The sequence below is a fragment of the Rhagoletis zephyria genome, unplaced genomic scaffold, assembly GCF_001687245.7.
Source record: "Rhagoletis zephyria isolate East Lansing unplaced genomic scaffold, Rhagoletis_zephyria_1.1 Rzeph_scaffold_06016, whole genome shotgun sequence".
Classification (NCBI taxonomy): domain Eukaryota; kingdom Metazoa; phylum Arthropoda; class Insecta; order Diptera; family Tephritidae; genus Rhagoletis; species Rhagoletis zephyria.
In genome coordinates, this window is record NW_016163099.1 from 25,008 (window position 1) to 38,462 (window position 13,455).

A 13,455-nucleotide genomic window follows, 5' to 3' on the forward strand; every position below is an offset into this window, starting at 1 on the left:
CCCTCAGTGTATGTCCAACTTTGACTTTTTAAACAATTTAATTCTTGTAAAAATGACATACCATTGCACTATATATATTTTTTTAATAAAGTTTTTCTTTACTTATTTATGTGTTTTAAAAAGGTACGATTTTGGTTTTAAACTATATATACTTCATTAAATGTTGTTAATAAAGTACTTATGCAAGTTAACAAGAAGATGTAACTACATTAGTAATTATGTTCGCTTAAGTACCCGCCTCGAGGTACTTAAGCGGGTTCTTTTAAGTACCCAACCCGCTTAAGTATCTCAAAAAGCTGACATTTTTCGTGAGGTACTTAAGCGGGTTTTACTGTATGTAGTAAGGAAAACAAGTTGCTACAGAATATGCCGCAGCTGCTGCGACAGCGAGGTGGCATTATTTCACTTCCTATACGAATGCCCGAGTCTGATTTGCTTAACCAGAGTAACTACATTTTTGGAAAAGTGCAGCTGCTGCAGCAATTCTACATAAAGGTGTTACATTTAGCCAAGTGTTAAGGAAATCGCAAATACATAGCTGGGCTACTCTGGTTCTCAACACCTCATACAATTCATACATATGTTCTTTCTGCATAGCCAGCCTGTCTCTCACTTAAGCCTCGAGAATATTTAATAACTCTGAACACACTGTACAACAACATAATTACGTCAGTAATTCTAAGCATTGAACCAATTAAACGCGGCTTTAAATGTTATTTACTGATAATGATACGTCTGCTAGAAAATGTCCATATATATGTGTGAGTTACTGACTGTAAAGATCGACTGTGGATGCTGGAACCAAACACTTGTGCACAAGGTATGTATGCACGTATGTATGTACATATGAGTATTTATGTATGGCTATATACGCTCTTTGGACCTGTCCAAAGCACTTATCAGTATTTTGAAACTTATTGCTTCGTTTAGGTGATCATTGTTGTTGCAAGCCCTAAGCCAACATCTCCTCACACACACGCACATCTGTATCTAATCTATCTCAAACGTCAGCGTCACAGCAATCAATATGCGACCATCCCAGCCAGCATTTTCAATCATAAGCGGCTCGAAATCGAGTCTTCTTAGCGCGCAACTAATCGCGCGACGATCTGATCTCTCTTGCGGGTCGTATGTGACGCTGCTGGGAAAGAAAAAAGTACCGTTCATTGAGCGAGTCCTAACGATTATAAAGCGGTAATCTAAGAATCAGAAAAGATTGCCTTTTTCATCGCGGACAAATATTGTCCACAAACACTTTTCTATGCGACCCATAAATTACTCGAGAATGCTAAAACGCGCCGAACAATATTTTAAATGCTAGCTGGGATATATTTCCTACACAACTATCTACGAACCCATGGAAGTACACACACAATCCACATGGCGCGTAGAAAACAAAAAACAAAACTGGTCATCAATGTTAAAATTTTGATGTTTCATTCTTCAATCGAAAAAGTCAATCAGTAGTTCCTACACCATCTCGGACGCTGCATCAATCTTACAGCACTTTCGGCAGTAAGTCAACGATTAAAAGAGGCGGCGAGCACCGCACTTCGATCTTGTCAGCGGAGATCATTGATACGCGCGCACGCACATCAAGTACATAAATCACAACCGGCAACAACTTTAACCTTGACTACGAGCCGGCAAATTCATCACAGCCCTTAGGCGGCAGCAGGAAGACCAGCGGCAGACACACACACACAGCTTCCAAGCCACACACGCGTCGCGTCTCACGAAATGTGGCTACTCATACCGATACTCTTGTACTCGGTTGTCTTCCTCTACGTGCGGCATGTCTACACGTATTGGAAACGTAAGGGCTTCCCAACAGAACGCACGGCTTTGTGTTGGCCATTTCTCAAACAGGTTTATCGACGCGAATTCCAATATGTGAGCGCGATCAGCGAAGCATACAGTGCCGGCGGCGAGCGGCCCTTATATGGCGTCTATTTCTTCTTTCGGCCAACACTGCTGGTGCGCGATGTGGCTCTGGCGCGCACCATCCTCGAGAGTCCACATGGCCATTTCGATGACAAACGCTGGCACTACATGCAGGGTTTTCGTAAAATCAATCTGCTTGAAAAATTGGCGACGATCTTTAGCGTGCAGCGGGTGGAGGGAATGTTCCGAAATGTGGAAAAAGTGACCGATCACATGGTGAAGCACTTGGATGCGATAACCATAGCAAATGATTATGTGGATATGCAGATAGTGTTGAGAACGTGAGTAAGAGCGCGGTGCAGGTGCGAGGGTGGGTTGTATTATAATCAGCGATTGCCAATGAAGCTGCGAAGAAATCCAACTAATTTCCATGGTACTAACCGAAGTGAAATGTTAGTACTTAGTTAATGATCTTCATATGTGGAAGTGAATTCGCAAGGATACGCTCACATCCTGAATAGCCTCGCGAGTGTGACTTACCAAGAGTAGGACTTGTTTCAGTTAAGAAACTTGACAAAGTATCTGAGATATTTTTAATATTCCAAGTACTAACTATGTAGTTATGATTGTTTTGGCAACACAAATCGCTTACAAAATCAAATTTTACATCTCAGTCTTGCCTTTCCAGCTACGTCATCAACGTCTTCGCTAATCTCTTGTACGGTCTAGACAGCAATATATTCGAACAGCATGATAGTGTTTTCAAGACCTACATACAAAGCGCGCTCCGAAATCGGAGCTTAGATTCATAGTGAGTGTTGCTTTTTTCATACGCTGCTAAATTTTGTTGTTATTCACCAATACAATTTTTCTTTTACTATCAGCACGCTCAATCATTTGCCAAAGAAGTCATCGCTCACCTATCGGCTGCGTGACATTGTCAAGGACGCTGTGGGACGACGCGAGGATGGCGGCATGATACGCAAGGATATAATGCAGTTATTGGTGAAGTTCAGGAATGGCAATAATTTGAACAATGACAGTAAACTGAATTGGCATGTGGACAATGTATTTGGTTAGTGGAGTTTGGAATACTTTTAATTTAATTAATATTTTATGGTATATGAAACCCACTGCCCTTAGAACGCGAGAAGCTGCTCTCTATTAAGAAACTGTCGATAGTCACTGAACGTTTTCTAAATATCGGTTTCGAGTCCACCGCCTCAGCGGCCACACTTGCCCTCTACGAAATTCTACAATCGCCCAGCATACACAGGCAGGTACTCGAGGAAGTGCGCAACATGGCTGCAGCAGCTAAGACTGCAGCTAATGGTGATAAGAAGTTGACCTATGCGGACATTGATAGCCTCCAATATTTGGGCGCCTGCATTAAAGGTTGGTGCCATTTTGATTTGATGAAGGTCGAACTAGAAATACAAAAAAAAAAACAAAATATTCTTTTTCTCTAAAAATATTAATTTGCATAGAAACTGTGCGCAAATACCCAAGCGTGCCGTACATCGAACGAGTTTGTCGCAAAAATTTCCCCATACCCAATAGCCGTGTCGTCATCAATGAGGGACGCACAATTATGGTGCCGGTTATGGCGATGCACCGCGATGAGCGGATTTTCAAAGATCCAGACTACTTTAGACCAGAGCGATTTTACAATGTAACGAGCGGCCCGGACGTGGAAAACTTTATGGGCTTTGGCATGGGTGCGGGCATTTGCGTGGGTGAGTAGCGTGGAGAAATTAAAATTTTCAATTTAATATAAGTACTAACGTATTTAAGAACCTTGACCACACTTATCATACTTAGGCTTCACTATAACCGATATGCATAGAAGAAGCTTAAAGTAATGTGTTTTTGCAATGTTCAGACAGGAAAAGCGACCAGAAATACATTGTAAGAGGCCTACTTATACGTAAATATGGGAAGAGATTTGTAAAAAAAACCTGTCTACTATTCATACGCCATAAGTATCTTAGAGGGTGGTATGCTGGACGGAGATAATAACCCCTCCATGAAGTGTATGAGATTGCTTTTTTCCTTTAGGACCTTTGCTGTGTGTCTTTTGGCCGGACCACAGAAAGGCACATAGCACCTACGTTTCTCGGGAGCGCCAACTCTTTTGCGACGGTCAACACTCTAATGTGCCCCATTGGTTCAAGAGAGTTTTGCTGTTAGCCATAAGCCTAGATGTAGTTGTGCTGTCTGACACCGAGTCCAGTATTGCCATCCTCGAGCATACATCCATCAGTATACCTGCAAGTGTCCTTTTCATTGATTATCACCTTGTAGGGCTCCTCAAAGAATGGGTTTAAAACCTTCAAGCACCTTTGAGGGTCTCAACTTTTTATGCTCATTCAATTGCTGAGACAAAAAGCGATCCAACAAGCCGCATTGTCAATTACGTAGATGGGCACACTGCAATGGCAGTAATCAGTAAACAATAAAAATTTACTGATCATGAAATTTAATTTGCATTGCCAGTAAACTTTTACTGATTGCTGAAAAAATTGCAGTTAAAATATTTGTTTACTGATTACTGAAAGAAATTCCAGTAAAAATACTGATAATATAATTTGATTTGCATTATCAGTAAAATGTCAACTGTTTACTGAAAATAGTTACTGGTAGTTAAAAATCAATACCCTACCAAAAGATGCAATGAATTATTTAAGAAAATGAGAATATTTTATAACACTATACGGCAAAATCAACCTTTTTTTCTGGGTACTGGACCAAACCAATTTTTTTCAAGAGATTTAGTCATAAGTAAAAAATTAATCTCTCCGTTTTTTGAAGTTAGCCTCCGAAATCGAGATATGGGCGTTCGAAGTTCGAAATAGGACCTTTGGTAAAATTTTCAAGTATTGTATGTAAATAACTAAAAAAAAATAAAAGTATAGATGTAGTCCCTTTTATGCTCTTATTTAAACGGTATTCAACTTTTTTTGTGCAAATTTATATGTATTAAACAATGTTTTTCTTCTTTATTAAAAAACGAGACCAAAATTCAAATTTTTTTTTTTGAATTTGGCATCAATATTTGGAATATCGAGTCTTTTTATCCCGATGTTAATGGGTACCCGACTCTGTACTCTCTAATAGTACTCTGGGCCATCTTTTCAAACTTCACCACATACGTGTTAAACACTTTTTTGATCGCAATTTAATGTCAGGAACAGAAATAACAGCATCCCAAGCGTCAGGCTCCAAACGACGCATTTTTATTCTAAAAGGCACTTTAGTGGGGATAAAGTAACCAAAATACATTATTTCATTTTCACCCTGAAGGAAGTCGATCGCTTCTGTAATAGGCCTCATAAGCTTAATGTATCCCTCTAAGATTATATTTCGCGCAAGATGGACTGCCTTTATTGGTGACCTCAATCCGTTCATATAAGTACAAACTATACACAAATATTTTCACATCAGTTTTATCTGAATCTTTGCTGAAAATTTTTGACTATAAGTTCTGCTTCTTTTGTATGTGGTGTGCCATATCAAGGCGAATTAATTTGTCTGTTCCAATACGATTCCGGTTTACAGGATTTAGTCAGAACTTACAGGAAGTCGTTCCTTTAGGCCAGGCATAGACAAAAAACCTGTAACTTGGAACACTTCTGAGAGAGGGGAACTGAGCAACTCTTTCTAGTAAGAGGTTGCAGGACTTAGTCCGGAGTTTTTCTTCCTGCAAGTTCTTAAAAAGTGTCAAAAGATAGTCACGGTTGCATTTGTAAACACATTGGTTAAAAAATGGAAGAAAGCAACGATATATTTGAATATGTTCGCAATTACTTACTTAGTGCCGTTTTTACAGTGGGGGCTAAGTCAAATCCGGCAGTCACCTTTCAATTTTTGCACTGAAAACCTGTAGTCAACTGCGGAATGAGAGTTAACTCGTCATTGTTAAAACGGCGCTTAATTGTATAGATTTTAATAACTATTTACTGAACTCTCCGCCAAATCAGTGTTGTACCAATGACATGTAAACAAACCGACTGACGTTTAGGTAGGAAATAGTGCTTTTTGCGTTCCCGTAGTTTGGACAGTTCCACAGGTTTTAGTCCAAACTTCACATATAAGGCGATAGCAAGTGTACGAAAACAACAATTTACATGTATTTTGTATTTGCTTTTGCGGCGTGCACTGTCAAAATCTGCCAGAGTGTGTGTGTGGAAGTGCAAACAAAATATTTCAATTTGACATAATAAGCCGTGAGGCGAAACACATACACAAACTCAGCTGATCTAGTAACACCGCCGAAAAGAAGATACAAAAATATATATACAAAAAATATTTACTGAGTACATATCGTCACCTGAGTGGAAGATCGATCTATCCCGGCAGCCAGTTCGAAAACGCCCTATCTCAGAAAACTTTTCAAGAACGCCCTATTTCAGAATTTGATGGAAGGGCGCCCAATCGCAGAATTTGATTGAAGAACGCCCCATCTCAGAATTCGGTTCAGAAATGCCCCATCTCAACACATTTTCAATACGTTTTCAGCTCAGATAGGGCGTTCTTCAACCAAATTTTCAAGTAGAGCGTTCTTCAGGTGTCGATATGTATTTATTTATGTAAATGAAATAATTTCCCTGATGAGTGTGCATTACATTTTCATTACCTATAAGAATTTTCTTTGTTTTTATATGTTATTGTGGTATTAAATGCTAATTATTATATTTCAATTGTATTTCAGCCCGCAACTTCGCGACCATGGTTATTAAGCTAGCACTGGTTAAATTGCTAAACAGCTTTGAAATGGAATATTCGGAAAATAAGGACGCGCAAATTTTCTACAACCCAGCGGCGGTTATCAAATGCAAGGATGGCTTCAAAGTTAGACTGAAGAAGCACAAAGCTAGCACACATTTGTAAAAATGATCTGCCGAGTAGGCAAAATTAGCAAAACTGGGCAGATAGCTCAGTTAGCAACCCTTATTTCTGATCTTTTGAAGCGATACATACGTATTTTTTGTATGTAATAGCCAGAGTTTGATTAAGATTATCTTAGAAGGCGAAATACAAATAAAATTTTGCTCCAGACACGCCTCATAACGCCTACAACGCAACACATGTAAACTGCTTTCGAAGAACAAAACTATTGAAAATCTTCAAAGTTATACAGCTTCCAAAGTGGTCTTACTGAGAGCGTTTGCTTAGAAGCGATTTTCACTCTGGCGACTGGGTAGTTATTAGAAACATCTTTTGACAGCTTTTTTACTTGTGTGTTATTATAAGATATATTTTGTGTATGTATGTAAATAAATGTACGAAATGAAAACTAGATGCTTTAAGTGCACTTTAGCTGCTTTCTGCGCCTAGAAATATGTATGCTGCAGATGAGTTAATACACAATGTGCTATTTTTTGAAACAATTACAAAAATACGCTAAATCTTAAGCAAAAACCTAAAAAGCATGCATTTTTGTGTGTTCAAGTACATCCCTATGTATTAGTTGGAGAGGAAACATACCTTCCCGCAAATAGGCCAATATAAGTAGAACAGGGCTGCTTAACAAATTTAGCTTACTGAGCTAAATCACAACAGCGTCAATAAAAAGTACAACAACATTGTTCTCGTAATAGCAAAAAAGGCATTTCGAACCGAAAGTATTTTGGTAGTAAACTAAAAACAAGACCGCTGAGAAAGCGCGAGCCAGCAGTGAATGAATGGCGATTGATTTTGGTACCATTTGGCTTTACTTACAGTCGGTTTCACCAGCAATTTAAATGGAAAATGATTTTTTATTTTCTGTCAATTTTCATCTAACATTCAAGAAATTAAAACCATTTTTCACTTAAATTGCTTTCGTTAAATTGGCTGTTAGTCAACGCTTGCTGTGATCATTTGGCGTGTTGTTCTTCCAAAATGAGTCTATTTGTTGTAAGTGAGCCAAGACGAGCCGCAGTGATGTTGAAATAACCCAAATTAAGCCAACAAAGCTACAGGTTGGGCATCCCGGATATAGAGCACCTGTGATACCACTGAGTCAAGGACTTTGCTGACATGACGCTCTAATGAAAAGTTCATTTCGTACTTGGCACTCATGGAATGAACAGCTGGCGAAACTTCGTATAGGAGATAGGTGATTGGCGAACTTGTTTGTTATCGATCTCAACCTACAAACGGTTTTAGTGCCTAATAAGAAGAAGAAATAGGTACTTTTTTGTTCAAACTTGGTCTAAAATAAATCTAAATACCTATATGGGAGACCGGGGTAGCTCCGGCTTTGGGTACATTCGGCAATAGCGATTTTGCTATGAAAGATCTATCTGGCATAAGCATATAAATATTAGCGAAAACTCACCCACCGCTAATAAAAAATACCCATTAAAAGTTTCAAATTTCTACCTCAACAGCTAATAAAGCTACATGTGCTTTTGTGTTTTCGCGAGTGCTTCAGTTATATTTCGACTCTGCTATGCAAGTGGTTTCAACTTTTTGTATTTGACTTTCTACAAAAAATTTGCTTATAACTGAAAGGTAAGAATGTTTATTTTGTGGAAAAGTGTGATTAAGACATAAAACAAATTTCTAAAACTTAAAAAAAGAGAAAAAGAAAAAAGCAATGTCCGGGGTAGATGCAGCGTTTTGTGTTGGGGCACATTCGGCACAGGATGTTCCAACAGTTGTATGTTTTAAGCCCAAAAACGAGGATATATCATTGGTTTCGTTCTTCAACATGACGTTGTCTCAGTTAATATATTTTTGAGGTGGATAATTCGTTTCAACATCAAATCACTTTTTATCTTAAGTTTAGTAAGCCTAGGAGGCTCTATTTTTCACTACTGTAACATGAAATATGTTTTTTTTTGTAATGATATACATATTTATTAAAATGTATTAACCTCAACAAATGGTTTCAAAATGATTTTTTATCTAATACATGAACGACGAAGTTGCCCCGTGAATGCTACCAGCTACCCCGGCATGGGGTACATTCAGCAAATTTGACTTTTTTTAATCAACCTTAACATACATATGCAGTCTGCACTATCATTTCAAGAAATGTTGTGATAACTTTTTATTTTTAAATAATGTGGGATTTATTCAAGCTTACATATGTTTCGATTCGTTGAATATATGCTAAGATATGGGGCTTCAAAATAACGTGCTGGAGCTACCCCGGTCTCCCCTATACATCGATGTACTCTGTAATCTCTAGATGTTCATTTTATAAAATTACTCGCGTTATGCTTCTGTCGCCGACGAAGCGGGTAATGAGTTATCGTCCCACTGTTTTTTTAGCTTAGAAGGGCGCTATTGATATAAAAGAGCATCGAAATTTGCTCATTTGCAGCGTTTTATAATAATTTTTCCCCGCTCTATTCCTAAAACGAGGTTGGGTAAAATGAACTAATTTCTTGAAAACATTTCTGCAGCGTCCGAGTTATTCAAAGATTTTTTTTTTAAATCATTCAAGTTAAACATCGAAATGGAGCCACGATGCCGCATAAGTAATAATGTTTAATGTAAGCAGTTTTATCCGTATTTATTTTGACGTTTCCGCTTCGGCAGAACAACATAAGTAAACATTATCATTTAAGCATAAAAACCAACATCCATCCATTCCCTGCCATCTACGCTAATACAGCTTTCAGTGATTTTACTCCAGTCGGTGGCTATCTATTTAACACGAAAGATTCAACCATTTAAACCAAAGCAATGAATAAGGCAAAAATGTTGGTCCAAAAAAAAAGAAAAAAATCTAGCACAAACAGCAGAAGAAGTAGCTCCAAGTAGCTCCAAAGCGACTTACTGTGCATGTAATTCCCATTGACAGTGGCAATTTTTTCATTGACTGCGCTTTCGTGCAACTTCAGCGACAATAAAAAACTGCATACATAGTTACATTCAAACTTTCATACATATGTACATACATATGTATCTACAAGCATACGCATAAACATAAATAAATACGTTTTGTTTTCATAGCTTTTGCCACCGATTTTGCATCTGTGCAGTTGAGCTGACAACAACAATGAAACTTCTACTCTGATCTGGTTGTTGCTGTTTTTTTGGATGTACAGCAACTGCACCAGTAATTGCCGCCCTGCCATTTAACTGAGTTGGCAGAGCGCGTCGGCGGTTTGTTCCCAAAGCTCGAGCCACTTTTTTAATTGGGTCAAAAGGTTTCCAAGTAACATTTTATTATTGTTATTATTATTTTGCATTGTACTCGAATTCCCATTTCCAAAAGCGCTTTGCGGTGCAGCGGAGTGCAGTGGCCGCGGAACGGAGTGCGGGGGGGAGTCGCGGCGAGTGGGGTGTGGGGCGTGCGGATTGTATGATGCTGATGGCGTTCGTAAATTAAAATCAAGCGGAAAATTGCAACAGTCTCTGGGCAAGTGCGCGCGTACTTGTTGTTGCTGTTTTTGTTTCTTTTGCTGCTTTTGTTATTCACCACTTTTGCAAGCAAACAATGGCTCGGTTTGTCAACAGCCGCGCAAGTGTATCTCTGTTGTTGCTGCTGTTGGCCAGGAAAGGTGCATCAAATAACAGATAAGGCAAACAAGTGCCCGCACGCCCAGCAGGGAAGAAAGATGGCGAACAAGAGTTGTTAGTTCAAATTCGGTACATACGTAGTTATGTATGTATAAAGTCTCAGTAATTTCTAGTTAAAGTATAGCGAAACAAGTAATTTTTAGCAAAAAAAAACCGACTTCAACTCCCATATAAAAAAAAAATATATATATATATATCTCATGATCCACTGATCGGATCTCAACCAGAATTATCGAAATCTGTTACGTGGTCCAAAGATATGCGGTAACATACATAAAAAAAAAAAAAAAAAGATTCCGACGAACTGATAACCTCCTCCTTTTTTGGAAGTCGGTTAAAAATAGGTAGCAGAATTGTGCAAAAGTGAAGGTCGAATGTAAATTTTCAATGTTTGCCACTTATTTGAAGAAGAAGCATTATTTGTAATTAGCTATGAAAGATAAAGCAAACGAAGTTACACTCAATTCAGCCGTTTTTTGTTCTCATTATTGCAAAATAAAATATAACGAAAAATCTGTGCCAAAGGATTTCAATGCAGAGCAGAGCCTTATTTCCTGCTGGGTGTATTCATGCACGTGAGGTGGATTTTATTTGTGCAAGCATTGAATACAGCTATTTTAAACTCTTGGGGTGTTCACAGTTCGTTCCAAATAGTGTCTCAAAATGTAGACGTCTACATTTTAAGACGTTTTCTAACCGTAAAATCTGTGGTGTTGTTGTTTCCCATACAAAATTGGAAAACGACGCCGTCTACATTTTGTCACACTCAAAGGTATGTTTTTTACGCGTCTACATTTTGCAACCTCGCAGCAGGGTTGCTTTATGGCAATACTAATCACATTTTTTTATTTATTGGGCACGTTTTCTGTATTTGCATTTAATTTGAGCGCAATTTCTGATGAAAAGAAACAAATCAAGGAAAAGAAATAACAAATATTACGAATTGGTAATTAAGTTAAATAATTACAATTTTTCAGAAACAAAATCGAAAGGCGACATATAAAAAATGCACGCAAGGAAGAAATGTCTGGCAACACTAGCAAAGTTTTGAGACGATTTTGCGACGACTGCTAGAAAGGGGTGCTCACAGTTTGATGCTAAAGATGTCTCAAAATGTAGACGTCTACATTTTCAGACACAATTTGGAACGAACTGTGAACACCCCATCTATTATATTTTCATTCCATATTTGTTTTTCATTTAATTTTAACTTGCAGACATGTCACGCTCGTGCGAGTGTAAACTCACAAATACTCACGCACTATCAACAATGAAAATTGTTCGCATAATCCCCTGCGATTTTTCACCATTCATTTGATTTATTGCCTCGAGACTGTTGTTGTACAGTTATTTCAATTTCCACTACCAATTCACTTTGATTCTGTTTTTTTTTCCTCTCTTGTTTTCTCATACTAGAGGCATTTCTGTTTTTGTAATATTTAACCAATGCAAGGACATTAGGATGAATCTTCGTACTCAGCTGTATTTCTTAACTTTACAATCACATTTGTGTCACCTTCATCTATAACTTCTACTTAATCTCAATCCCAGGAAGGTCTGTAAAATGTTCACCCGCGAACTTTAAAATTCCCATGCCAGCTCTCCAGTCCCTGTAAAATGTATTATTATTTATTTTTTTAGATATTTACAGTAGGATGTTTAGTTCGGGTTAAAGTCCCACACTGACGGGTATAGGTTTTCGATGCTTCCTCCTCGTAAAAAACGCTAGCTTTTGCTTCAACATACCCTTTCAAAAATATTTTTTTACTTGCATTGAGAAAGCTGTGAGACATCCTAATGTATATATGTATGTACATATGTACCTACAATCCGATGTGCATATACATATTTGGTTGCGGTTTATGTCCACCTGTATCTACATGGCTGCATGCTCAATGTACCAGGCTCTTGCATTGACCCTCCTTCTACCATCACAGTCCCATTCAAAGTAGCAACAATTGGCAGTTTCATTTCTACTTAACTTCATTTGCATACATATTCTGGCAAATACATATGTATGTATGTATGTAGGCTTGTACCGCATGCATGCATTCATGAAATAAAACAATGGCAACTCCAGTACTGTGGATTTTAAGTACATACCTGGCTTAATGAATTTTGCAGTTTTTAAACCGAATGCAGTTCGGCCAAATGAAGAGAGGACTTAAAGTTGTATGCTTTCACTAGTAAACAACTTCGATTGAAATTTTAAGGTGTACTTAAGCCTATTTCTTATTGAAATATTCACTAACACCGTGCTTGGGTATTTTATTTTTATTTTTTTGTACTAACATAAAACGAACAAATAAATGACGACAGAGCTTAAAATGAAATACAACTTATTTTCAATTTCAATTATGTAGCAATTTTAAAATCTTCAGCTCATTTTTTGCTTACCATTTTAATCCTTAGGCGATTTGTTGCTGCTGAAATAAAAGAAAGCAAATGATTTTATTAGTATAAATATCCATGCTGGAATGGTACTTATACACATACATACATTTTAATTTATGCATGCATACATATGTATGTATGTATATGTATATGTTTAGTACATTATTTTCAAATTAAATTCATTTTTTCATGATTCCCTTTGGCATTTTATTAATTCAACTTAAACAACTAATAGGCAGTTAGTTAGTGATTCGGCATTGAAAATTATTTTCCCACAAACTCTGCTTTGCATACATACACATATGTATATGTACACACATAGTATGTATGTATACCCCATCGGCAAAATAAGACTATTCTTTGGTCTTTTGAATGCAATAGGATGAGGGCAAATTTCCAATTATTATTTAAACGGCACTTAAGTTTAATTTTGGATTGTTGTTTAAATGCCATTTAGCTTTCGTTGGGTTTCAGATAACTATATTTCACCGGAGATGAGTGTTAACCAGACATTGAGCAACTGGCCCTAACTGTTGCTTTGGAAACACACCTTCTCAGCTGTCTGCAAATGCAAGGGGTATTGAGAGATTTAAAGAAAATTTCGTATCTAAAAAATTATAGTTTAAAAAACTAAAACCTCCCTATTATAATTGCCAT

At 37.6% G+C, this 13,455-nt stretch overlaps 2 protein-coding genes across 2 annotated transcripts in view; one reads left to right on the forward strand and one right to left on the reverse strand.

Annotated features, from left to right (window-relative positions):
• The window catches only part of MESR3 (misexpression suppressor of ras 3), a 37,624-nt gene extending 24,786 nt beyond the window's left edge, over positions 1 to 12,838 (reverse strand). The window contains exon 1 of the mRNA XM_017628536.1: positions 12,802 to 12,838. Coding sequence (XP_017484025.1) covers positions 12,802 to 12,804 — 3 coding nt within the window. The 5' untranslated portion in view covers positions 12,805 to 12,838. The remainder of the gene's footprint in view (positions 1 to 12,801) is intronic.
• Cyp310a1 (Cytochrome P450 310a1) lies at positions 1,468 to 6,857 on the forward strand. Its single transcript, XM_017628535.1, has 6 exons — positions 1,468 to 2,225; positions 2,573 to 2,695; positions 2,769 to 2,959; positions 3,028 to 3,279; positions 3,372 to 3,620; positions 6,596 to 6,857. The coding sequence occupies exons 1-6, from the start codon at positions 1,741 to 1,743 to the stop codon at positions 6,772 to 6,774; spliced, it is 1,479 nt and encodes a 492-aa protein (XP_017484024.1). The 5' UTR covers positions 1,468 to 1,740; the 3' UTR covers positions 6,775 to 6,857.
• Positions 12,839 to 13,455: the final 617 nt, after the last annotated feature.